We start from the raw sequence: 23,766 nt of genomic DNA on the forward strand, positions 1-23,766 counted from the left end.
AATTCTGTCATCTCCCTGTATCTAGAAAAGCACTAAAATCCTTCATGGTGCTGTGTGCTCCTCGTGACTAGCAACAACCTTCTGCAGAAAATATGTGCTCGATTGCATGTACGCCCCCTTCACCAAAATCACAAATATACTGACCTTCCCCCCTACCTCTTTAGAGCAGTTTCTTGGAGCTCTCTGAAATGCTGTCTCCCAGGCTATAGTCCTCATTTTGCCCCAAATAAAACTTAACTCACAACTCTCACGTTGTGCTTTTTTTTTCCTCCCCCAGTTGACAGGAGTGTGAAATGAACCTCCGTGAGGAGACCCATCACGCAACTTCAGCAGCTCTCTGCAGTTTGCCAGTCTTTAAAAATCTGTTCCTTCCCCACTTACTTTTCTGTCATAAATGCATCTGAGTGGCTCTATCAAGGGAATGGTTTCTTCACCACACCTAACAAAATTAACAAGATACTTCTCTAATACTATAATCTCATTCTCAGTCTATATTCAGCTGTTTGTATTACCTTAAAGCTGCCCTTTCACGTTTGACTTTATAATTTACTTTATAATTTTGTCGTATCCCTATTTTTAAAGAAAACTTTTATTTCTAAATGTTTAATGGGGAATGTTATGTTTGTGGTAAAGTAATCAAGCAGTTCAGGGGTGCAAGCCCCCGAGCGCTCTCCGTGCCTCTGCGCCCAGTTACCTGGCCGGCCCAGGGTCTGCCTTTGCACTCCATCTCGCCATCCCTCTCCTCTTTGTCCCTTGGTGTGGTCCTGTCCTAGACAGCCGTCCCTTCCCCATCATTTTCTCCAGTCCGGCCTCTGCGCTCCAGTCTTAAACACCTTGTCAAGTGTAGCTCGCTCCTTGAACCCCTAGGACCCGTCAGCCAGGGCCTGTTCTGTCAGCATGCGAAGCCCTCCCTCATTAAGGTCTTGGCCATGCTGGGGACAAGTCAGATGGTGGCATCTTATTTTTATTTATGTCTTAAAAACAGAGTCAAAGCCAGATTGCCCTTGTTAGTGTTTCACACAGACAGGTAGTTGAGAGTTGCTGAGCCCTCACCGGGCCCCTCCTGTGCAGCAGAGGCACCTCCACCCCCGCCACAGTCATAGCGTGGTGTCAGCCCTGCGGGGAGGACCCAGGGTCGGGCCGTGTGCCCTCTGCACCCTGTGGTGCCCTTTGTGCCCCTGCTCACTGGGCCACCATGGCCGTCCTTGGTGCATCGGAGCTCACTTCCCCTGCCTGGGCCTTCTCAGTGACCTCTGCCCACTTCCTAAAAGCCTGTCTTCCTCGTCTTGCTGACTGCGTCCATTTCCTCTCCTGCCTTCTGCGGGCCAGCTCCCACGTGTAGTAACAGCTCTCTGGTCCAGTGTGGTCGCCACAAGAGCTCTGTGCGGCGCTCGATGTGCAGGTCCTAGACTCTCGGTCCCACCTCTCTGAGCTCGGCCATGCCACCCTTCTGGCCCGGGCACTTCTGCTTTTTCCTTCCATGCTCATGAAACACGATGCTGTTATTTTCTGTAATTGAACCAGACAAGCAGAGCAGAAAGAGACACACGTTGTCCCCAGTATGGGGTGACACCGTTCCTTTTCATTCTGCAGCTTTGAAACTGCCTTGGCTGCACTTTAAAAACTCAGCCGCGGTTCGCCCTAGTTCTTTGCTGGCCTTGGGGAAAAACACACATGTGGTATACTTCATGGGCTTTCAGTGATCGAGGCTGTTAAACCTCACTTTGAAGTTCCCCCTCCATACTCAGCTTCCTAAATCAGGATGAATCTCAACCCTGGTGACTTTTTGTGTTAAATCGACTAAACCAACTAAGGACATCTTCCCTAACTTCAGTATAGTATTTTACTCTTAAAGGATTTGTGTTTATACCGTCAGGGACATAAAATTAACACCTTTGGAAAGTGTAAGGGTCCTGAAGCAGTGCCTTCACCTTATGTGTGTAGCAGTTTGCAGCTCGTGACAGTTTTATTGGAGGACTGAGTCGAGTGGCTGCCAGGAGGTGTGAGTGTGCAGGGCCCACTAGCTCGCGGGCCCGTGGGGACTTCGGGAAGCCGAGCACAGTTAGAATACAGAGTAAACCCCACTGGCTTCTGCAGGGAAGCGCCAGTCGTTCTGAGTTTTGAAGGGTAAGGAAGGGGCCTGGCCAGGGACAGGGTCGCTGTACCCAGAAGAGGCGCGTGTGAAGGCAGAGGGCCGCAGGGGCCCGGGGAGGGCCGGGGGGCACTCAGCGAGCACTCACAGAGGCTCCTGGGAGGCTCGGCGCCAGGAGCCCAAGGCAGCAAAGTGAAGACCAGCAGTGTGAGCTGCGACGTACGTGGAGAGGCCCCAAGATCAAGCCGAGGGGTGTTGGATTAGTTTGTGAAACGCTGTGGGAGTGTGGACCCCTGAGCAGTTGGCAGAAAGTGAGGGTGTCAGGCGCTGATGGAGAGCTATCTAAGCCTGCGGTGGCCAGGGGGCGGGCTGGGAGTAAAGGCGTGCTGCATCTTTGGGAGCGTGATTTTTTAATGACTGTCCTTTTGTACTGTATTTTAAGCAAGAATCGTGGGTTTTTAAATGTCAGTGATAACTGGGGAGAGAGATCCAGAGCGACCTCAAGGGGAAGGTGGACACCAAGAGCAAGAAAGGAGCGAGTCAACCTCGGGGCCGGGGCAGCTTTTTTTTTTTTTTTTTGGTCGCACCAGGTCTTAGTTGTGGCAGGCGGACTCTTTAGTTGTGGCAGGCAGACTCTTTAGTTGTGGCATTCAGGCTCCTTAGTTGTGACATGTGAACTCTTAGTTGTGGCATGCATGTGGGATCTAGTTCCCTGACCAGGGATTGAACCCCGGCCCACTGCATTGGGATCTCAGAGTCTTATCCACTGCGCCACCGGGGAAGTCCCTGGGGCAGCTCTTGAGAAGGGCGCAGCGAGCTCTGCCCCAGCCACCTGCCTGGCGCCTCCTCTCTGGGGAAGGGAAGAAGGAGCGCGTTGTCAGCGGGAGGTGTTCTTTGGGGCCTTTCCCAGAAAGGGGCTGTGATGGTGATCGCATCGTCCGCCCAGAGCCCCTAGGCCACTCACTCCCCGACTCCGCCTGTGCCAGGCCCCCGCGAGGGGTCTGAAGGTCTGCTGGGCTCTGGACTCTGCCGTCCATGGGCAGGTTGTGAGTTTAGGGCCTTGTCTCTTAAGTGGTCCTGACTCGCAGAGCCAGGATTCTCTCGGAGCCTGACGCTTGGCTCAGCTGGGCTAGGCCCTCCAGGTGGGGCCGTCCACTAGGCGCGTGGGGACCAGATGCCCGCTGTGGTCCCGCACAGCCGCCCTGGAGAGTCGCAGTTCTGAGTTGACAGAATGCACTGTTGGGTGCGGACAGCCAGGCAGAGGGCAAGGGCTCTCACTTCCTGAGGAATGCCAGAAAAACTGCGCATGAGAGCCGTCACAGGCGTCCTGCGTATGATATTTTCCTGCAGTAAAAGTCTGGTTTCTATGAGCGTTTGTGTAATAAACCACCCCAAGACTTGGCAACTCTAAACACCACCAGTGAAGTCTTTCTCATGGTTCCCAGCTTCCGTGCAGCTGAGGTTTGGCCAGGCTGCAGCCCCGCAAAGGACCCCCTAACATCTGGTGCTTGGTGCTACCTAATCACCAGGCCCTGCCATCAGCCAGGGGACCAGAGAGACTCCCTCACAAGTCCTCAGTGTAGCTCCAAGAGGAGAAGGGAGGAGAGGCTGCAGGCCTTGGATGCCCCACCCAGAACTCACACTGCCACTCCCACCCATGGCCTTGGTCAAAGCAAGTCTCAGGCCAGCCCCCAAGGGCTCACCTCCAGTGGAGGAGCCACATGGCCACTGCAGGGGGCCTTTTGTGGACCTGGGAGGACATGTGGCCACTGGGCAGCCTACCACAGTCCTTTCTATAATGATCTGATGGGCCACTGCCTTTAGTCTAGGGCAGAAACCCAGGGAGTATCATTCCTCTATCAGCAGATTCCTTAGAGAAGAGCTGAGGCAGCTTTTCTTTGCTAATCTTGTGTGTTTATTGCCGTTTTACCTGTACACCCATACAGAGAGAAGATAGTAGAACTTGTCTGGAGATGTTCTCTCACCTGTACTACACTGTGCTTTAAAAATAACAGCATCGCTGTAATCGAGCACAATTCATTTGGCTTCTCTGGCTGAGGCATCCCCAAGCAGAACCCCCAAGTTTAACTGCTCCCAGTATTAATAGGTCTGTGGTGACAGGTCAGGCAGGCCCAGGTCCTGGTGCCTCCTAGACGTGGTGGTGGGCAGTGAGCTGGGTCGGGACATGGCCCTGCCCGTCCTCAACTGGGGACGGTTTGAGCAAGGCCCTGCCTGTGGTTGGAGGGGTCTGCAGCCCAGCACTATGCATGTCTTTCGAGACTGCCTAGCCCTGAAGCAGGAACCTTTTGTGCAGGTCTGTGGCCATCCACCACAGGTCTTCTCGCCCCCTCACCCCGGGCATCGTCTCGTCGGGACGTTTGGATAGTCCCACACGGTGTTTTCAGGAAAGGCATGGAGCCCAGCAGTTGGCACAGACAGGGCACACCAGGAGGGTTGTAGACACTGCCCCATGCAGGCTTTTCATACACAGCACAGACATGAGTCACTCAGCTCCACGCCATAGCTGGGCTGGTGTGCACAGAAAGCTAGGCGCTTAGGAAATAATGCAGAATTTGCCAGCGCACTTTCTAAGCTGGAAGAGCCCCTGTGCAGGGTGAGTAGGGAGACGTGCAGCCTCAGAGCAGTGCCAGCTCCCTCCGGGGCACTGGGGTCCTTGAGGAGCAGCACCTGTCGGCCAGCGAGTCACCGGTGACCATCCTTGGCTCAGGGAGCTGTTGCCTGTCCATTTATTTGACTGAATTAGCCTGAACCTGCCAAACCCTTGTTCCTTTGAATTTGTTCCTTTGAATTTCACGTTTGTGGCAGTTAAAAAGCATTGTCAGTATCAGAACATAATGATACGGTTGTTTGTGACAGTGCTGGCATCTGACGTCCAGAGCCGGCAGTCATTAGTTTATCAACTGTGATGGCCTTTGAGCCTGGGGTTTGGTCCATTCAAGAGGTGGCCAGAGGCTGCCCCACCCCATCCCCGGCCTGGTGTTTTACGTCAGGGTCCTTGGCAGGGCGCCCAGCAGAGGGTGGTGGTGGCTAGCAGGTGACATCATGTTCTAGACCAGGGTGCATAATGCGGGTGGGTGGGGTTTGTTCCATAGCTAAGGTGGAGACGAGACAGCAGGGCATCTGAAGGGGACTTTGGACGAGAGAAAGTGGTCTGGTCAGTCCAGAACCCAGAGTCATAGAATTGAGCAGCTAGAATAAGCATTAGTAACCCTCGGGTTAAGCTTTGATCATCAGCTTCTTGAACAAATATGAGTATACCTACAGGTGCTTTTTAAGGTGTAAAAAGCTACACAAGTATAGGGGTGTCCTAAGTAACCTGTGCTCCCTACTTTTATAGGCAAGGAATGAGGCACAGAGAGCTGAAGCGACTTCCCTGGCCCTCGCCCAGCCTGTGGGGGTCAGGACTGGGGCCCCCAACCCCCAGGAGCAGGCGGGCAGCAGGCAGGCCCACTCTGGTGGGCTCAGCCTGTGCGTGGCCCTGGTACGTCACCCAGTTGCACTGGCCCGCGTATCTGACACACATCGGGGGCCTTTGAGACGGGGTGGGGAAGGGCGCTTGGTAGCAGGTTTGCAACCCCTCCAAAACCAAACCCTTCGTGAACGAGTCTCTGTCATGACCTTCACAGACAGGAACTTGGCCCTGAGACTCTTGTGATCTGCTGACAATCAACAGGGTAAAGTCTGCTTGCCTCACTGAACCACTGACACCCGCGTCCCCTGGTTAGCACTCCCACACCCACTGAGGTCAGTATCTTATCTGAGATGAGGACTCTGGACGGTCCACGGTCTTACAGCTGTCACCGCACCCACTGCTGCACCTGACACCCCGCCTAGCACAGCACTTATTAGCACCACACCTGACACCATACCTAGGACCACGCCAGACCGAGCACCTGGCATCCACCTCGCATCACACCTAACACTGCATCTGATACCACCCCTAGAACCACAGCTAACACCCCGCAGCACCACATTTGACATCCCAGGGAGCACAGCACCTAGCATCACACCTGATACCAGCCCTACCACTGCACCTGACATTGCATCTGACACCACACCTGTCAAGATGTTCGCCTTTGAAGGAGTCTGACCTGTCTGAACTTAACTCAGCAGGTGTGTTGAGCACTTACTATGTGCGAAGCACCGGACCAACTTCCTTAGACGTTACAGAGGAGAAGGGATGTGTTTGCAGCTTTGAAGAGCTGCCTCTAATTGGGGAGAGGAGGACTGGCGGCGGCAGGGAAAGCCCGTTGGGGCTGTGAGAAGTCTGGGAGGTGTACGGGGGAGCATAGGAGCTGATGGCTTTTGAAAACAGACCTTCATGCACTACAGTTAAATGCTTTTAGTTATCTAAAATTAAATGTAAAGCATTCTGGTTTCATTTCAGCCAGAATGTTATACTTATTTGTACTTGAAATCTATCGTGTTTTGGTTTAAGTCATTTCAGCAGCAAGTTGATGGCCTTAAACCCACTCGTGGGAGGTGGGTGGCCGGCCTACACTTCCGTTGACGGGCCAGGGCTGCTCGCCTCTATGGCACGGAGGCCGCGAAGCTCCACGTGCAGGGGGTATGTGGGACCACACAGGCGTCCTCTTCTTGTAGCTTTCTCTTCATTTGGGAAAGGGCCCACTGACCAGTCACTTCAGCCTCGTGGTCACCTGTCCCTGCAGCGGGTCTGCAGACACTTGATTCTGGCAGCAGGGAAGCTGCTGCCGGGGAGAGAACCAGAACTGGCAGCAGGTAGACATATGGGTAAACAAAGCCTCAAGTTCAGATGTGTGCAAATGAGGGCTGCGATTATCAGAAGGGGAACCCTCTCCAGATAGTGACGGAGCCACAGGTTGAAGATGACGCCGGCCAATGTGCAATGTGTGGAGAGGGGATGAGCGCCCCAGGCAGCAGGAGTGGGGGAGGTGCAGGCTACTGCCGAAGGAAGGCGGAAGCCAGTTCAGGTGTGGGGAAGGGAAGGGTGGAAGAGGCATCTTGGAGAAGATGCTGGAGGGAGAGAAGCTCAGCCTCTGAAGGGCGGTGAAACCTGCAAGCCAAAAAAAATGACCTTCATTTTCACAGCCTTTTTTTTTTTTTTTAGATGAAAGTTACTTTAATTTATTTTTATTTATTTATTTATTTTTGGCTGTGTTGGGTCTTTGTTTCTGTGCGAGGGCCTTCTCTAGTTGCGGCAAGCGGGGGGGGGCCACTCTTCATCGTGGTGCGCGGGCCTCTCACTATTGCGGCCTCTCTTGTTGCAGAGCACAGGCTCAGTAGTTGTGGCTCACGGGCCCAGTTGCTCCGCGGCATGTGGGATCTTCCCAGACCAGGGTTCGAACCCGTGTCCCCTGCATTGGCAGGCAGATTCTCAACCACTGCGCCACGAGGGAAGCCCTCACAGCCTTTTTTTTAAGTCAACTTTTTTTTGAGGTCTGACTTACATGAAAATTTACCAGTTTTAAGCAGCAGTGCGAGGGTTTTGCAAAGTGTATGCCGCCAGGAACTTTCTGTCACCCACGTGTGCAAACTGATTGGATCTGGTGGAAGGGGGCTTGCTGTTTGTTGGGGTGGGCTCCTTGGCCGGGCCCTCATCTGAGTGCAGGTACCCACACCTGCCCAGAGCGTGCTGGGGAGGGCCTGCCGGAGCTTCAGGGAAGCTGAGCGCAGTGGGGGTGAATTACGGGACAGGAGGAAGCTGCATTCCTGGCATATTCTTTCCCAGTGGTTCCCAGCTCTCTGCAATACTGGTAGGAACCAGTTTTTTCTGACCACCTCCAGCTTGAGCAGAATTTCAGTCTGTGTCGCTGTCCTCAGCCAATTGAAAATCACCTGGAGTTTTATCCCAAGCACAAGAGAAGGTCAGAGAGAGGAGGCCCGATGTCTGCGATTTCTCTCCCCGCCCCACCGCCACCCAGGGGCCTGGCCTGCGCCCTCCGGGTGTCAGCCCTGGAAATCCTTTGATTTTATTGTTTGCTGGCTTTGGCAAGGGTAAGCCAGCCTGAGAGATGCTGTTTATGTAAGGGTTGCTCTGTCTTACTTAACCTGATCAGTCTCCCTGCCTGGTGACCACCCTGTGTCAGTCCTGCTTGCCTGAACCTCTCCCCAGGAGGCTGTGGTTGGCATTCCAGGTGCTTGGAACATCAGTGTGGTAACTACTCCTACCTCTGTGGCTGCCACCACTGTTCTTGTTATTCAAAGCTGATTTTTCTAAAGAGAGGTGAACTTGTGGTTTTTGCTATGCCTTTTGGCTCTGGGTCTGTCAGCAGCTGGTTCCCATCAGGGTGAGGGGTCGGTGTGCAGCCAGGGGACCCTCTCGATCCAAGGTCTTGTCGTTGGGCGACTGCCACTGCATTTCTACACATGTCTTCATGCGTTCTGTGGGGCAGAATACAGTGTTTAAGGCTTGAAGAAAGTTGAGATCCTGTGTGCTGCTCTCCAGAGGCTACTTGGTTTCAGGGTCATGCCCTGTCCTTCAGCCCCCCTGCAGCCCCAGGGTATGTGTCCAGAGCAGGACTTGGCGTGGACACACGTAAGGGTGGGGACGCCAGTGCTAGAGCCCGCTGGGGGCAAAGTAGAAACTAGATCAGGTTTTACAAGGCTGGAGCAGGGTGCTGTTGGTTCTTGCCGTGCAAGGCTGGGCTGACTCCTGCCGCATTCCCTGCCCTATCAGCGGGGCTCCTTTTAGTCCAGGCCCTCGGTTACTGGAGGTATGGGTGGGGGCCAGGAAGAGCCCTGGGCCAGAGCTGCTCCCAGAATGCGTGGAGCTTGCATGGCCTGCTTACAAGCTCACAGAGTCAGAAATGTTTGGGGGTGTCCAGCGAGTCTGCTCCTTAGGCCCTTGTAAGGAACCAGGTGGGTGCGGAGCTTGGGGCAGCCTTACCTTGCCCAAGGCTGCTGACCCTGAGGCATCCTCTCCTTTCTCTCACAAGAGTAAGTCAGTTGCTTTCTCTGGTGGGCATACTGCTTTTACCCCTGTTAGAGGACTCAGAGGGATAGAATGGTCTTGGGGTTCCAAGCCCTGGATGTAGAATGCCCCTGGTTGTCAGGTCACGTGATGCACGGTGCTCTGCAGTCGGTGTTGTGGCCTTTGCCAAAAGAGAACCCCAGATCTCCCTTCTACCATCAGCTGACATGCCGAAAATTAACCAGAAAGGTAAAAACAGTAAAACCTTGAATAGTGAGATATGTTAAAACATTGAAAAATTGTGATTGAGATAGAATTCACATGTAAAAAGTGTACAATTCTGGTTTTTAGTATATTCACCATGCTGTACTATCATCTCCCTAATAGTTTGATTTTTTTAATTAATCTTTTTGAACACGAGAGGACTATGTTCTTATTGTAGAATGATATAAGCATTCTGGAAAACTCTGCTCAGAAACACTTACAGTGAGAGGCCGGGCTGCCCTGTGTGATACTCCAGGCCTGCGCGCGTCCCAGGGGTTTGTGATCGGCGGCAGCGTGCACCCATCTCTCGGACCGTCCGAGTCAGCACATCTACGCGTCATAAGGAGCCTGCCTGAGAAAGCCAGAAGGCCTTCAGCCTTCAGGACCGGCCTCAAGGTTTCTGCCCAGACACAGACCCATTCGATACCTGCCCAAGCTCCCAGATGCGCCCATCTGGACAACACCTCGGGAGCACTTAACTGCGAGGGCGAACAAAGACCTAGTGACGTTTCTCCTCTCCAGATTTTTCAAGAAGTCTAACCGGAGTTTATTGACAGAAGAATCTTAGAAACTCGAAAATGCATGGCAGAGAAGAAGGACAATGTTTTCATGTTTCTAAACTCTCTGAGTTTTAATATATATTTTTTTGCAATGGAATTTTATTAAGTCTTAGTTCCTCTGACCTCTAAAATTTTTTTTTAAGCCTCACGTCTTTGTATTATTATAAATTATAAACTATTATAATTCACAGTGTCTATGCAGACTATAAATTGAATCAGGGAATTCCCTGGTGGTCCAGTGGTTAGGACTCCGAACTTCCACTGCAGGGGGCACAGTTTCGATCCCTGGTCGGGAAACTAAGATCCCAGAAGCTGCACAGCATGGCCAAAGAAAAAATTGAATCAGACACAAAGTAGCCAAAAATAATAGGAAGAGGAGTTAGTTCACATTAGCACAAAGGAAATTGAAACCAGAAGTAATACCAGTTACTACCAGTAATGCCAACTGCCTACCAGATTGTGTGCTAAATGCCTTTAGTCTTTACAAAAAAAAAAAAAAACCTATGAAGAATATATAGATTTTTTTTTTTGTCCTCATCTTACGGGTGAAAAAACTGAGCACAGAAATTTAGGTTATTTGCGAAGATCTCAGAGCTCAGATTTGAGGTTCTGCCTCTGATTGCACACTCTGAGCCCTTAGTGACAAGACTGTTTCTGTAGGGGTCAGTGGGGACGCTTCAGGCTTCACCGGTCTGAGCTCCGGGCTGCCTCTTACATGAAGGCCCTGATTCTGTTTGGGGTTTTTTTGTTTTTGTTTTTAATATTTATTTACTTATTTGGTTGCGCCGGGTCTTAGTTGCGGCATGCGAACTCTTAGTTGCGGCATGCGTGTTGGGATCTAGTTCCCTGACCGGGGCTCGAACCTGGGCCCCCTGCGTTGGGGGCGCGGAGTCTTAGCTACTGTGCCACCAGGGAAGTCCCCCTGATTCTGTTTTGTGTCCGGGGAGAAAGCACAAGCAGGCAGGCCTGGGCTTCAAAGGCTGTGCCACGCCTGTGGGGTCTGGAAAGTGGATCTAAATGTGCTCAGTTCCCCTCAGGAGGCCCAGTTGGGGTTTGAGGACCTGGGGCAGCTGCAGCCCTACAGGCAGGAGGGCCGCGAGCATTGGTCTTCCGGATGACTAGGCAGGGAACAGATGGGGCAGGAAGGCCTCTGTTCACCTGCCTCCTGGGCTGCCTGCCGTGGAAGCAGTTGGCACCCGCAAGCTGGGCAGAGCTGCGCGGCCTTGGGCCTTGGGGGTTTTGATGGGAGGGCATCTGCGTCGTAGGGTTGGGGGTAAGGAGGCGCATCTGAGGGAACGATGGAAGCAGGGGCCCAGCCTCTGAGAGACCCGCCCTCTGGGGGCAGAAGCAGGCTGTCCAGAGTAGGAAGAAGTTGACCCAGCCAGGCTACTGGTAGATGGACATAATCAAGACTTACCTGCCAAGAACGGTTCTCTTTTTGGCTAAAAATGAGTCCTAGGCCTTAGGGGAGCAACGGAGTGACATGTGTGTTCCTTCTTTGTCTTCAGTCGTGGGACATTTTTTTCCGAAACACCAACGCCGGAGCGCCCCCGGGCACCGCCTACCAGAGCCCGCTCCCCCTGAGCCTGGGCTCCCTGGCAGCTGTGGCCAGAGCGCAGCCCCTGGTGGAGGCTCAGCCCAACGTGGACAAGCTGGTGGAGGATCACCTGGCGGTGCAGTCTCTCATCAGGGCCTACCAGGTAAGGTGGCAGCGGCCAGCCACCCGTGACAGCGCCCCGCTGACCCCGTGAAGGCTGTCGCCTAACTTTCACCCCAGCCAAACACTAGGTGCTCTCTCTCCCTGCTCTGGGCTGGAGGGAGGCAAAAATGACATATGACAAGAGAAAAGGAGCCCAGGCAGTCCCACCTGGTTTGAGCAGATCCTCTGCCACCTTTAGCACCTGCCCTTATTTCTTCCCATAGGTTGGCAAGGATGATTTGTAGGCAGGGAAACGCAGTCAGTGCCTGGGCGTCAGGGGAAGTGCCGATCCCCAGGAGGGAGCAGTGGCCGGGAGGGGGGTGCTGCTCCCCTTCTCAGTTGCTAGGGCCCAAATGCAATAAGAGAAAATGAACCTGTAGGGTCTGGGGACAGAAGCAGAGCCCATGGAAGCAGGGAGAGGCAGGTGAGGGCAGCTGAGCCTGCAGAGGGGCCACCGCTCCGGGAGCATTCCGGTCAGCGGTCAGCCCCGTTGGAGGAGGCTCATGCAGAACCAAGGGCTCCCATGGCCTTTCTCAGAGCCCAGAAGCCCCTTCCAGGATATCCGCCTGGCGTGGAGAAGAGCCCAGAATTCAGACCTTACCACCTGGTCTGTGAGTAGTTCTCAGGAGGAAAGGAGGAGAAATCCGGCCCGGGGAGGCCCTTCTGGGAGCCCCCAGGACCTGGGCTCCCCTGCTGCCTCTTCTGGCATTGCTGCAACGTAGCAGGGGTGTCACACCACAGAGTTCTCTCTCCGACGTTCTCTTTCCTGGAAACGGCCATGTGGACCGTTCCCCTCCGCCCACGGGGCCAGTTGCCACAGGGGTCAGGACAGGTAGCACAGGGTGGGCCTGTCCTGTTGGAGCCTGGCAGGTCAGGCTCTCTCCCCAGGGCAAATGACGAGACGCACGCCGTTCACAGTGGGTGTTTCTGTAGAAAGAGGCACAGTTGGTGTGTGCTGACCACTGCCTGTCTCATTCAGCTTCAGTTATTTCTGTTGGTCTTTAAGTGACTTCTCAGCAGCTGCTCCCCTTCCCAAATTGTTAGCAAGAAACGGTGGATTAACGTATCCAAGACTTAAAGAAACAAAATTGGAAGGGATTTTCTGTGTCTTTTTGCTTTTAAACGGTTCAGATCAGGCACCGAGGTCCCTGTTGTAGCTGTCTGCTGTTGTGCCCCCTGTGCCCTGACCCACGCAGCAGGGCCACACCCACACCTTCCTTAGGGACTTCTGCGTGTTCTAAGCTGAGTGGCCTTCGCACTGGAGCTAAAGTCCCCAGCATATCCCATTTCTGTTTATCCAGGAAAACTGTGTAAGGATCCCGAGAAATGAGTCCTTTTAGACTGCCAGGTTTATCAAAACCTGAGGAGCTTATCCCCTTTTTATAAAAGTGCATTTATGCACAATAGTGCTTTAAAACAAGCTATTGTAAGGTTTTTTACAAACTGACTTTGTTGTTTGGGTTCATTGGCGCTCTCAGGGAAAGGTTTGACCAAGTGCAACTTTTACCCCTCGCCACAGCCCACAGGACCTGCTTAATGACTGCTTGTATTATTGCTTCCAGGTCAGGGGTCACCACATTGCAAAACTTGATCCTCTCGGAATTAGTTGTGTAAATTTTGATGATGCTCCAGTAACTGTTTCTTCAAACGTGGGTGAGAATTAATCTGTAAACACTAATTTTAATGTAATTTTACTTTTTTTTTTTTTTTTTTTACCCCTTCCCTCTTTTTTTTTCTCCTGTCCTTTTGTGTGTGTCCTTCCCTCTCCATCGCTGGCCCATTCGTAGATACGAGGGCACCATGTAGCACAGCTGGACCCCCTGGGAATTTTGGATGCTGATCTGGACTCCTCCGTGCCCGCTGATATTATCTCATCCACAGACAAACTTGGTGAGGGTCTGAGAGTGGCCAGCGCTGCGCTGCTTGGCTCCTCTCTCTGTGTCCCAGCCTGTGGCAGCCAGGACGTCCACAGGCGGAAGGGAAAGGCTCTTAAGTTTCCTTCGTTCTGATCACTTGACATTTATCAGTCATGTAACCTTAGTGTGTTTTGGGCAAGTTATTTTCATCTCAGCTTTTCAGCCAGATCGTATGAGCTCAATTGTCTAAGTCTCAAAATTGGAAAGTAAAATTTGGGGGCAGAAAAGGTTTGTGGCACAGAGAAAAAGATGACCCACCCAGGCAGGCGGGTCAGAAGATATTCCAGAGAGCAGCTCGTCTGGCTTCGGTTTCCAGATCTCAGGGCAGTGCTGCCCCAGACGGGGCACTGCTCAGGACCGTTGTCACACGCTGTCTGCTCTGAAGCACGGTGTGGCCTGCCTTTGACAGGGCGAATTCCAGAGCAGGTGGTGCAGTTTGGGTGTCTCGATTCTCAAATGCCGGTGATCATACTGAGGAAACTTTGGAAGGCGTCCCCGCGCGCAGGGAGGCGCGCACGGCGCGCAGGCGCTGTAGTCCCGCACACCGTGCCCCCTCTGTCTTGAGCAGAGGGGCGTGGCTGGGCTCACACCTGCGGTTGCTTTCTCAGGTTAACCTGCTCTGAGTCACCGTGCTGCTAACCTGTGCTACAGAAATGACGACGTGACTAATTTTTAAATGGCCAGATTGTTTTTGAGAAACACTGTGCATGCTAATAGAACTGATGATTACCTACCTGCCTAACGCTGCTCTTTGGGAGGGGACGAAATTTGCCTTCTGAATAACAGTCACTAACGCTCTGTGGTGCCCGAATGCCCTTAGGGGCGTGTCCGAGTTGTGACGTGGGAGGTCAGGCACTAGTCAGGTAAGGCTGGATTTCAAACAGTGTTGGCCCTGGGATTGCTGTTAGAGGTTTGTCTCTGCTCTGTCTTCATTTCAGAAACACTCCTAGGTAATACAGGGTTTCCTCTACTTTGTACCTGCACTTTAGCAGTTTTTGGAAGACAGATTAGAGAAGCCCTCCTGAATATGATTAAATAGGGCCAGTTCAGATTGTCGGCAGGACATGAGCTTAATCCTGCTACTTTATTGAGTGGTGACAACTTAGTGCACCCCAGAAGTGAGCTTCTCTTTGCAGTGTCCCCCAGGACACTTGGAGCTCCTTTCCTCTTGCTCGCCACTTAGTCCCCGCAGCACCCAGGCCCGACCCAAGCTGTGCTCACCGGTGCTGAAGCCCCCTCAGCACCGTGAGTCCCCTCCAGGTGCTTAGGGCAGGGCAGAGCACCCGCCCCTATGTGAGAGGCCTGCGAGCCCCAGGGCACCAGCTGCCTGATGAGAGCGCAAGGTCCTGTGCCCTGGAGCTGTCTCTCCAGAAAAGGATGACTGCAGAGCCAGCCCGGCACAGACCACAGAGGCTGGCATTCCCATGCACAGTCAAGCATTTAAACAAGAAAGGCACAGGGGAGATGGGGTCTCCTTCTCCCGTCTGAAACTGCATCTCCCCTGTTCCTTGTGCCATCCCTGGTTGCTAGTTTCTTGGTATCAAAACGGACCTTTTTCGGTGGTTCGCAGCTCATTAGCACTGCCTGGGGAGCCTGGAGCTCTTCTCTGTCCCACTCGAGACTGGTCAGGGTGGGATGGCACCCGCCGCAGCCCACAGGCTCAGGCGGGGCTTTCTTGGAAGTGCCCCCCAGGCCACCCCAGCCCAGGAGTCTGTGAAGGGTGAGAGCCCCCAGGCCTGTTGATGCTGCCTGGCTCCTCAGTTCACAGCTCTCATCAGGGGCAGGGGCAGAGGCAGGACCTCTGTCGTTCTTTCTAGTTCTTTCTTGGCCATCTCGGCCTTGCCTTACATCCAACTCTGGAATAGTGCCCCGAGTGTGCCTCTGTGAGGTTCTGCGTCAGCATGGCGAGGGTCATAAGCCAGAGACACACAGAGGTGGCCCAGAACTTCCTGCGCTCATTTGAGGAAGACTGGGCATCCTCCAGCTGTGAGCCCTTCAGAAACACCAGGAGAGAGTTGGGCGGCAGCCCCCTCCTGTGCAGGAGAAAAGGGCACTGCATCCTGAGAATTCAAAATAGTGTGACATAAAGGTCATGATCAATGGGGTTAGCGTAGGAAAGTTAGTCTTGAATTATCTCACCCTTGATGTATGTAGGTCTTTATGAAAACAGCTGGTCCAACGTGACCGCTCTGTTCAGGGACACTGGACAGTCCCTAGAGCACTTTCCTGCCCACCATCTTATCCGAACCTCAGGGCCTGGGTTCGAGCCAGCTCCCTATGTGGAAGCCCGGCTCTGCCAGGGCTAGCTGTGTGCCTCTGTCTCTGTCTTCTCATCTGTTAGGTTGTTTCAGAAGTAAATAAACTCCTTAGAATAGTGCCTGGAGCTTACTAAGCTCCATGAAGGTGTGAGCTACTGTGATTATTAACCATCTTTTGAGATAAGTAGCTGCTGGTCTCTCTGGTAAAGATATATATTTAGAAACCAAGAAATGGAGCAAATAACCCAGAGTCGGTCCCACAGGAGTTGGTAGTAGTAAGGACTGGGGTGCAACCTGAGTGACGAGGAAGCAGGGTAGCTCCGGTGCAGGGACCTGCCAAAGTGGGGGGGGGGGTCAGCGTGGCCCATGTGTTGGTCTGGGGTAAGTGAGTGACTGCAGCGGTGTCCTCTGTTGCACAGAAGCCTTCCCCAAGCTTGCGTCCCACTCATGACACCTCTGAGCTGCCCTTCCTTTCTCCCGGTGGATGCAGCACAATTTCTCCATCCTCTTGTGGGGAAACCGAGGCCCAGGCGGTGATCACCCCCCACCCCCCATGTATTTGAGCATTGTGCTGTTGCTGGAGCAGCACAAGGTGGGGAGGAGCAGCTGCGAGCCTTGGGTGAAGTCAGGAAGCCGTTCCCAAGGGCAGCGCTAGCCAGTGCAGGTCTGCAGGGCGAGCGGGGCTGATGTCCTCTCAAAATTTTTTTAATAAGGTGGAAAATATGAAGAGTTTCCACTGAGTTCTTGCCCTTTTCTGACCAATTCTGAGAAGGTTGGGAAACGCTGGCCTAGGTTCCCTATGCTAACATCCTAGAAATACTCATGGCCCCTGCAGTGACAGGTAGAGAGAGTGTTAACAGGTAGACAGCAGACTTGGCCGACATGCTCCAGCTCCTGGATGGTCCCAGCATGTCAGGGTCACCATGAGACACGTGCACACAGAACATACTGTGAATGCAACAGAAATATCATTGAGATGGTGGGGTTATTGATTATTTTGATTAAAATTTAAAAATTAATGTTAGAACAGTTTCTCAGTTAGGTGTGGGTTATGTTCTAGAATTGTGCAGTGACTGCTTAGGAAAGGGGGGCCTTTTCCCAGCATGTGTTATGTTAGGAGCCAGGTTCCAGGTGGCCCCCAGAAGCACATCTTGATTTATGCCAGGCTGTGCCGTCGACCACACGTCGGGTGGAGGAGAGTTGAGCTCCAACCTGAGATGCCTGGGCACGCATTCCACGTTCCTCCCTAGGGAGAGGCAGGAAGTCTCCAGATGGGATCAGGTTTCCTAGCGAGGCCTCTCCTGGTTGGCCCTAAAGAAGGGTCAGCGTGCAGCTTTTGACAGCGAGTCCCTTGGGGTCGGGGTTGTTGCCACCTTCAGTAGAAACAAATCAACTCCAGACAGCCTGTGTGCTCTTTCCCCTCCAGGCTGCAGTCCTGCGCTGGCATCCAGTCCTTGCTTCGCTGGGGTGAGGATGGGGCGTGGGGCAGTCTTGTTTCTGGCCTCAGCAGAGCTGCCCTTGGCTGGGTGGGGACGTGGAGAAAGTTCTCGTTAGCTCTTGCCCTCAGTTTCCTCTCCTCTTCCAAGTTCAGCATTTGAGTTAGATTCCAGCTTAAAAATGCCATCGTCTGTGGTTTCTGTATAAATTCTATAGTATAACTATTCACAGTGACAAAAATGATTGAAATTTACTTAAATGTGAGATTTAAACATAATTAAAGGAGAACTCAAAACAAATTCTATAAATAAAAGAGAGGAAGGTGTGAAACTTCTGTTTACCATTAGTGTTTGCAAATTGTCAAACTTAGGAAATGAACTTGAGTTAAATAGTTAAAAGGGCAATTCAAAAGTCCAAATTATGGCAACATTTTAGCTACTTCATGTCCAGCACAGCAGGACATGAAGTCTCCCCACCCTTCTGACCTTCCAGAACGTTCTTTCTGGTTGAGTTTTGCCCCCTTGATGGCTGGGAAGAATGAGCTAAAAATAGAGTTGAATTTTAATCTGCTTTCATAATTTCAGAACAATAGAGAGCAGTTTACTTAGCATTTATTGGCTGCTGTGTGGAGTGTGTGGTGCCACCAGACCACTGAGTGAAGAGTTGGAATCAGGTTCCCCAAGTGACTCAGGAGGGCAGGCCAAGCTAAGGTCATTGTGGGTACATCCCCCTGCAGGGGTGTCCTCCCTCCTGGATGCCCAGGAACTGGCAGACCAAGGCACATCCCTGCTTCTTGCCGGCTATGCTTCGCTTTAGAAACAACACGGCCAAATCTCAGCCGTTCTCTGTCTCTCCAGCAGAGCATCTTGTGCTCATCAAGAAGTAATTTTTAAAAATGTTTTAAAGTGCTCAGGTGCTGGGAATCCCTTGTGCTTTCTGTAAATGACAACCAGAATATCTATTCTCTTTCCACTCTCCTTCGGTTTGTGTCTTTTCTTCGTATTTTATTTTAAAAATATCCAAAAAGTGCAGATAAAAATAAAAGCATCCACATATCCAGTACCCAGAGTGAACAAATGTAAACATTTTACCGTATTGCCTTTAGATTTTTTTTTTAAATTTTATTATTTTTTGGCTGCATTGGGTCTTTGTTGCTGCGTGTGGGCTACTCTTCGTTGCGGTGCACGGGCTTCTCATTGTGGTGGCTTCTCTTGTTGCGGAGCACGGGCTCTAGGCGCGTGGGCTTCAGTAGTTGTGGCACGTGGGCTCAGTAGTTGTGGCTCGCGGGCTCTAGAGCGCAGGCTCAGTAGTTGTGGCACACGGGCTTAGTTGCTCTGCGGCATGTGGGATCTTCCCAGACCAGGGCTCGAACGTGTCCCGTGCATTGGCAGGCGGATTCTTAACCACTGCGCCACCAGGGAAGTCCCTAGATTTTTTTTAACACACGCACATTTGCAGTTCCCTTTGAGGCCAGCGGCGCGTGGGGAGGTGGCGGGAGAGGTGGGGAGATAGTCCCACAGGCAACGCTTATGGCTCCTTGGCGTGGTCCTATGTCTTGATTATGAGGATTGAAGGAAAAAAATGAAGAGTCTTCATCCTTGGCTTAAGCAAAGCATCCATGCTTTTGTGCAGGACCTGGACGTTCCATTGTCTTGAGAGCCCCTTGCTCTGAGGTCTTTGGTAGGTGCTGCCGTCCTCGAGGGCGAGGAGGAGAGCTTTACCCGCTCAGAGCAGGCGTCTCCGTCCTCTCTGAGTCAGAGCTCTTGCCATCAGCGTCCAAGGATGCATTGGCTGGCCTTCCTCTCTACTCCCAGGGCAGGGAGCAGCCACAGTGCCAGTGACCATGCTCTGACCCCTCAGTCCTCAGGCCCACCCTCCCAGGGAACCAGCGTCAGGAGGTATTCTGTGTGTCCAGATCAACATCTTGATTTTCACTAGCGCCAGGCAAGCTTCCAGGTGTGGGGCAGGAGTGTGTGCATCTGTGCACGTGTGTGGCTCTCGGCCTGTGTCCTCAGCAGATGAGTTCCTCCATCCTGGTTCTACCTTCTCGAGAGGGGAGACCGAGGACCTACCTTCTACTCTATAGAATCCAGCAGGAGCTTGAGGTTTTGGGTCTAGTCTGCTGCCTGATGCTCCAGTTCTGAGGAATGGGGCTCAATAATTAGGCTTTTTCATTTTCTTTTCCCCAGTTTTTTCATCCCAAAGCAGTCTGGACTGGGTGGATTTGACTTCCCAGGAGAGCTCTGTGTCGGCCACTTGTTCAGGGTGGGGAAGTGAGGAAGTCTCAGCTGCCGCCACACGGTGGCTTCTCAGTCTCAGGGAGCTGCCTTTCCCTCCTTCAGATTCACCTTATTCCAGCTGTTCATGAACCGTTTCCATGTTTATCAAAGTAGCTCTCAGACCACCTATCCCCCCTCCCTTGTTCTCCTTCAGTGTCTATGTCTGTGTGACAGTGTTTGTGCTACCTGTTCCTGCGGTAATGGTGTAGGGTTTTGGGTGTTTTGGGTTTTTTTAAACTAACTCTCACCTGTCTTTTTCCCTCTGCGCTCACCCATGCTATCCCACTCTGCCTCTCAGATCTTGCAGTTTTCAAGGAACGACTTCGAATGCTAACAGTAGGAGGTATGAAAATAACGAGCCTTTCACTTTTCTGGAGCTGAGGAGTTCATTTGAACAGGATGTGCGTCTTTCCCCAGCATGCAATTTGGGGAAAGTTGACACAACTCTGTCGAGTGTTTTGAAGTTTGTTAATTGTCTTGAGATATGTTTTTCCTGTCATTTGGCTGTTATCCAACAGGTAGAGCTACTTACCATGTCATATTAGCTTCTGTCCATTTGTGTTCTGAAGAGCATTTTCACCTCCACGTGTGTCTCACCGTCGCTTCGCCGGGCTTCCGTCTTCAGCGTAGGCTGTCTCTAGCTCCTGCTGTAGCCAGCGGGGACCCGAGGCCGCACTACATGCTGCATGTTGGCACGTCCTGTCCTCCACGTCCTGCACTGTGCCTTTGACTGGACTCTGGATTCTTTCAGATTCTGCTTCCTGGGCATTTTTTCCCTTTTGATCCTCCCATGTTTGAAGGACAACTGAAGTACTGATAAAAAGTTACTTAATGAAGTAAGGAATCCTTAATGACCCTTGGTTCTGGGCAGAGCACCTTTGAAGAATCCAGAGTGGGGAGCCGGGGGTCATCTGCCTGCTGTCACTCACCCCAGTGGCCAGTCTTCCTTTCATGCCTGGTGTCACTCAGAAGTTCTCTTTTTCCTCCATCTTATAATGTCTGTGAGACTCTAATTTTGATTAAACTTTTCATTTTGAAATAATTGTATGCAGTTATGAAAAATAACAGAGACATTCTCATATGCCTTTCAGCCAGTTCCCTCAGTGGTACCATCTTGTAAACCATAGTACATCACACCAGGATACCAACACTGACAGCAGTCAAGCCACAGAGGTCTACATCACTCCAGCGGTCATTCCTGCTGCCCCTCTGTAGCCACACTTACTCCCCTTCTACCCCACCCCCATGTTTGACCCCTGGCAACCACTGTTCTGTGCTGCATTTCTATAATTTTGTCATTTCAAGAATGTTTTACAAATCACAGTATGTAACATTTTGGAATTGGCATTTTTCAGTCAACATGATTTTCTAACACTAGTTTTTTCCTTCTTAATTGCTGAGTAGTATTCCTCTCCATAGATGTCCCAGAATTGTTTTAACCATTTACTCATTGAAGGACCTTTATGTTGTTTCTGTTCTTTGACTAATAGAGTCTTTTACAGAGCAAAAGTTTTAAACTCTATAGTCCAGTGTATCAATTTTCCCATGATCCATAAGATCGTATTTTTGGTATCAAGTTTAAGAACTCTTTTCTTAGCTCTAGATCCTGAAGATTTTCTCCTCTGTATTTTTCTAAAGGTTTTATAGTTTTGCATTTAACATTTAAATCTATGATCCATTTTGAGTTCATTTCTGTATAGGATATGAAGTTTAGATCAAGGTTTGTTTATTTTGGGCCTGTGGATGCCAATCGCTCCAGCACCATTAACTGAAAAGTTTGTCTTTCTTATCATTGAATTGCTTTTATACACTTTTATCAAAAATCAGTTGGCCTTATTCAGTGGGTCTGTTTCCGGGTTCTCTATTCTTTTAATAGGTGTGTCTCTCCACCAGTACCACACTGTCTTGATTACTGTAGCTGCTGAACTTTTATTTTCCTTTTCCAGAATTGCCTTGGCTGTTCTAGGGCCTATCTCTTTCCATGTAAATTTTAGAATAAGCTTGTCTACATTTACAGAAACTCTTGCTGACATTTTGGTAGGAATTGTGTTAAACCTATAGATCAATTTAAGGAGAATTGACATCTTTACTATGTTGCCCTTCAATCCATGAACATAGTATGTCTCACTTATTTAGATCTTTGATTTCTTTCATCAGCTTTTTGTAGTTTTCAGCATACAAATTCTGTACATGTTTTGTTAGATTTACATGTCAGTACTTCCTTTTTTAAAAAAAATTTAGTGTCCATCTATTCATTACTAATATCTAGAAGTACAATTGATTGTTTTTATGTTGTGTCCTGTGACCTTGCTGAGCTCATTTATTCTAGGACTTTTTTTTTTTAGTAGATTCTTCAGAATTTTTTGGGTAGACAATCATCTCACTTGAAAATAGGAACAATTATTTCTTCGTTTCCAATCTGTTTGCCTTTTATTTCCTTTTCTTGCCCAATTGCCCTGGTTGGACCTTCCAGTACCATGTTGACTAAGAGGCATAAGAATGAACATCCTTGCTTTGTTCCTGATCGATGTTGGATTACATCGATTGATTTTCAAATATTAAACCAAACTTCATGTACTGCTGGAATAAACCTCAATTGGTCATGGTATATAATTCTTTTTGCATATTGCTGCATCTATATATATGTATTTGCATCTGTATTTGTAGGGAATATTGGTCTGTAATTTTTTTTTTTCTGACTGTCTTTGTCTGCTCTTGGTATCAGGGTAATTCTAGCTTTGTAAAATAAGCTGAGAAGTTTTCTTCCTACTCTAATTCTTGAAAGAGACTGTGTAGAGTTGGTGTTAATTCTTCTTTAAACATCCAGTAGAATTCCCCAGCAAAACCATCTGGGTTTGGATTTCTTTTTCAGAAGCTTTTTATTTATGAATTCAATTTCTTTAAAAGTTAGAGCTATTCAGATTATCTGTTTCATAGTGGGTGGGTAACAGCAGTTTGTGTTGTTCTAGGAATGGTTTGTTTACATGTGAGTTGTCAAGTGTATGTTGTTCATAGTATTCCCTTAGTATCTTTTTGATATCTGCAGGGTCTGTATTGATATCCCCTTTTATTCCTGATATTGGTAATTTGTGTCTTCTCTTTTTCTTTGTTAGTCCTGTTAGAAGTTTGTCAGTGTTACTGATCTTTCCAAAGAACCAGCTGTTTCATTGATTTTTCTGTTTTGCTGTTTTCAATTTCATTGATTTCTGCTCTTATCTTTATTTCTGTACTTCTGCTTTCTTTGTATTGTTTTTTTTTTTTCCTTCTTTTTCTAGGCTCTTGTGGTAAGATCTTATAGATTACTGATTAGAGCCTTTTCCTCTTCTCTAATGTTTGCATTTACTGCTATAAATTCCCCTCTCAGAACTGCTTTAGGTGTTCTACAAACTTTGACATGTATTTTCATTTCCATTCAGTTCAGTGTATTTTTTGATACCCCTTAATATTTCTTCTTTGACTCATGGATTATTTAGAAGGTGTTGTTTAGTTTCCAAGAATTTGGAGATTTTCCGTTTATCTTTCTCTTATTGATTTCTACTTTGATTCCATTGTTGTTGGAGAATGTACTCCACATAATTTCAGTTCTGCTAAATTTTTTTGTTTTTGGCTTCGTCGAGCCTTAGTTGCAGCATGCAGGATCTTTTGTTACAGCGCGTGGGCTTCTCCAGTTGCATCGCACTGGCTTCTCTCTAGTTGTGGCACGCGGGCTTAGTTGCCCCGTGGCATGTGGGATCCTGGTTCCCCGACCGGGGATCGAACCCGCATCCCCTGAATTGGAAGGCAGATGCTTAACCACTGGACCACCAGGAAAGTCCCTCAGTTCTGCTAAATTTGTTGAGGTGTTTTTATGGCCCACTATATTGTCTGAATTGGCATATGTTCCATGGACATTTGGAAAGAATGCATGCTCTGCTGTTGTTTGGTGAAGTGTTCTATAAATGTCCATTAGATCCTGTCAGTTGTAGAGTCTTTCTATATCTTTGGCAACTTTCTATCTACTTTTTTAATCGATTATTGACTGAAGGGCTTTGAAATCTCCAGACAAACTGTGGATTTGTCTCTTTTCAGTCCTCAGGGTTTTTTTTTTTTTCACATATTTTGCATCTCTGTTGTTTGGTGCACACACACTTAGGATTGCTATGTCTTCTGGGTGGATTGATCTTTTTATCATACACTGTCCCTCTCTGTCTCTAGTAATTTTCTTTGCTCTAATGTATACTTTATCTGATGATAATATAGCTACTCCTGCTTTTGTTGGACATGTTTTACATGACATATCTTCTTCCATCCTTTTACTTTCAATCTGCCTAAATCACTGTATTTGAAGTCAAGCATATAGTTGGGTCCT

The 23,766-nt window shown here is 50.0% G+C and overlaps 1 protein-coding gene across 4 annotated transcripts in view; it reads left to right on the forward strand.

Moving 5' to 3' along the window:
- The window catches only part of OGDH (oxoglutarate dehydrogenase), a 74,500-nt gene that overhangs the window by 16,920 nt on the left and 33,814 nt on the right, over window positions 1-23,766 (forward strand). For 2 of the 4 annotated variants that reach the window (XM_036863591.1, XM_036863594.1), the window contains exons 3-5: window positions 11,338-11,529; window positions 13,316-13,418; window positions 19,717-19,761. In XM_036863591.1, the coding sequence (XP_036719486.1) occupies window positions 11,338-11,529; window positions 13,316-13,418; window positions 19,717-19,761 (340 nt within the window). Of the gene's footprint in view, window positions 1-11,337; window positions 11,530-13,090; window positions 13,182-13,315; window positions 13,419-19,716; window positions 19,762-23,766 lie in introns of all 4 variants that reach the window. The other 2 variants (XM_036863592.1, XM_036863593.1) reach the window with 2 other exon arrangements.

The sequence above is a fragment of the Balaenoptera musculus genome, chromosome 9 (assembly GCF_009873245.2).
Source record: "Balaenoptera musculus isolate JJ_BM4_2016_0621 chromosome 9, mBalMus1.pri.v3, whole genome shotgun sequence".
NCBI lineage: Eukaryota > Metazoa > Chordata > Mammalia > Artiodactyla > Balaenopteridae > Balaenoptera > Balaenoptera musculus.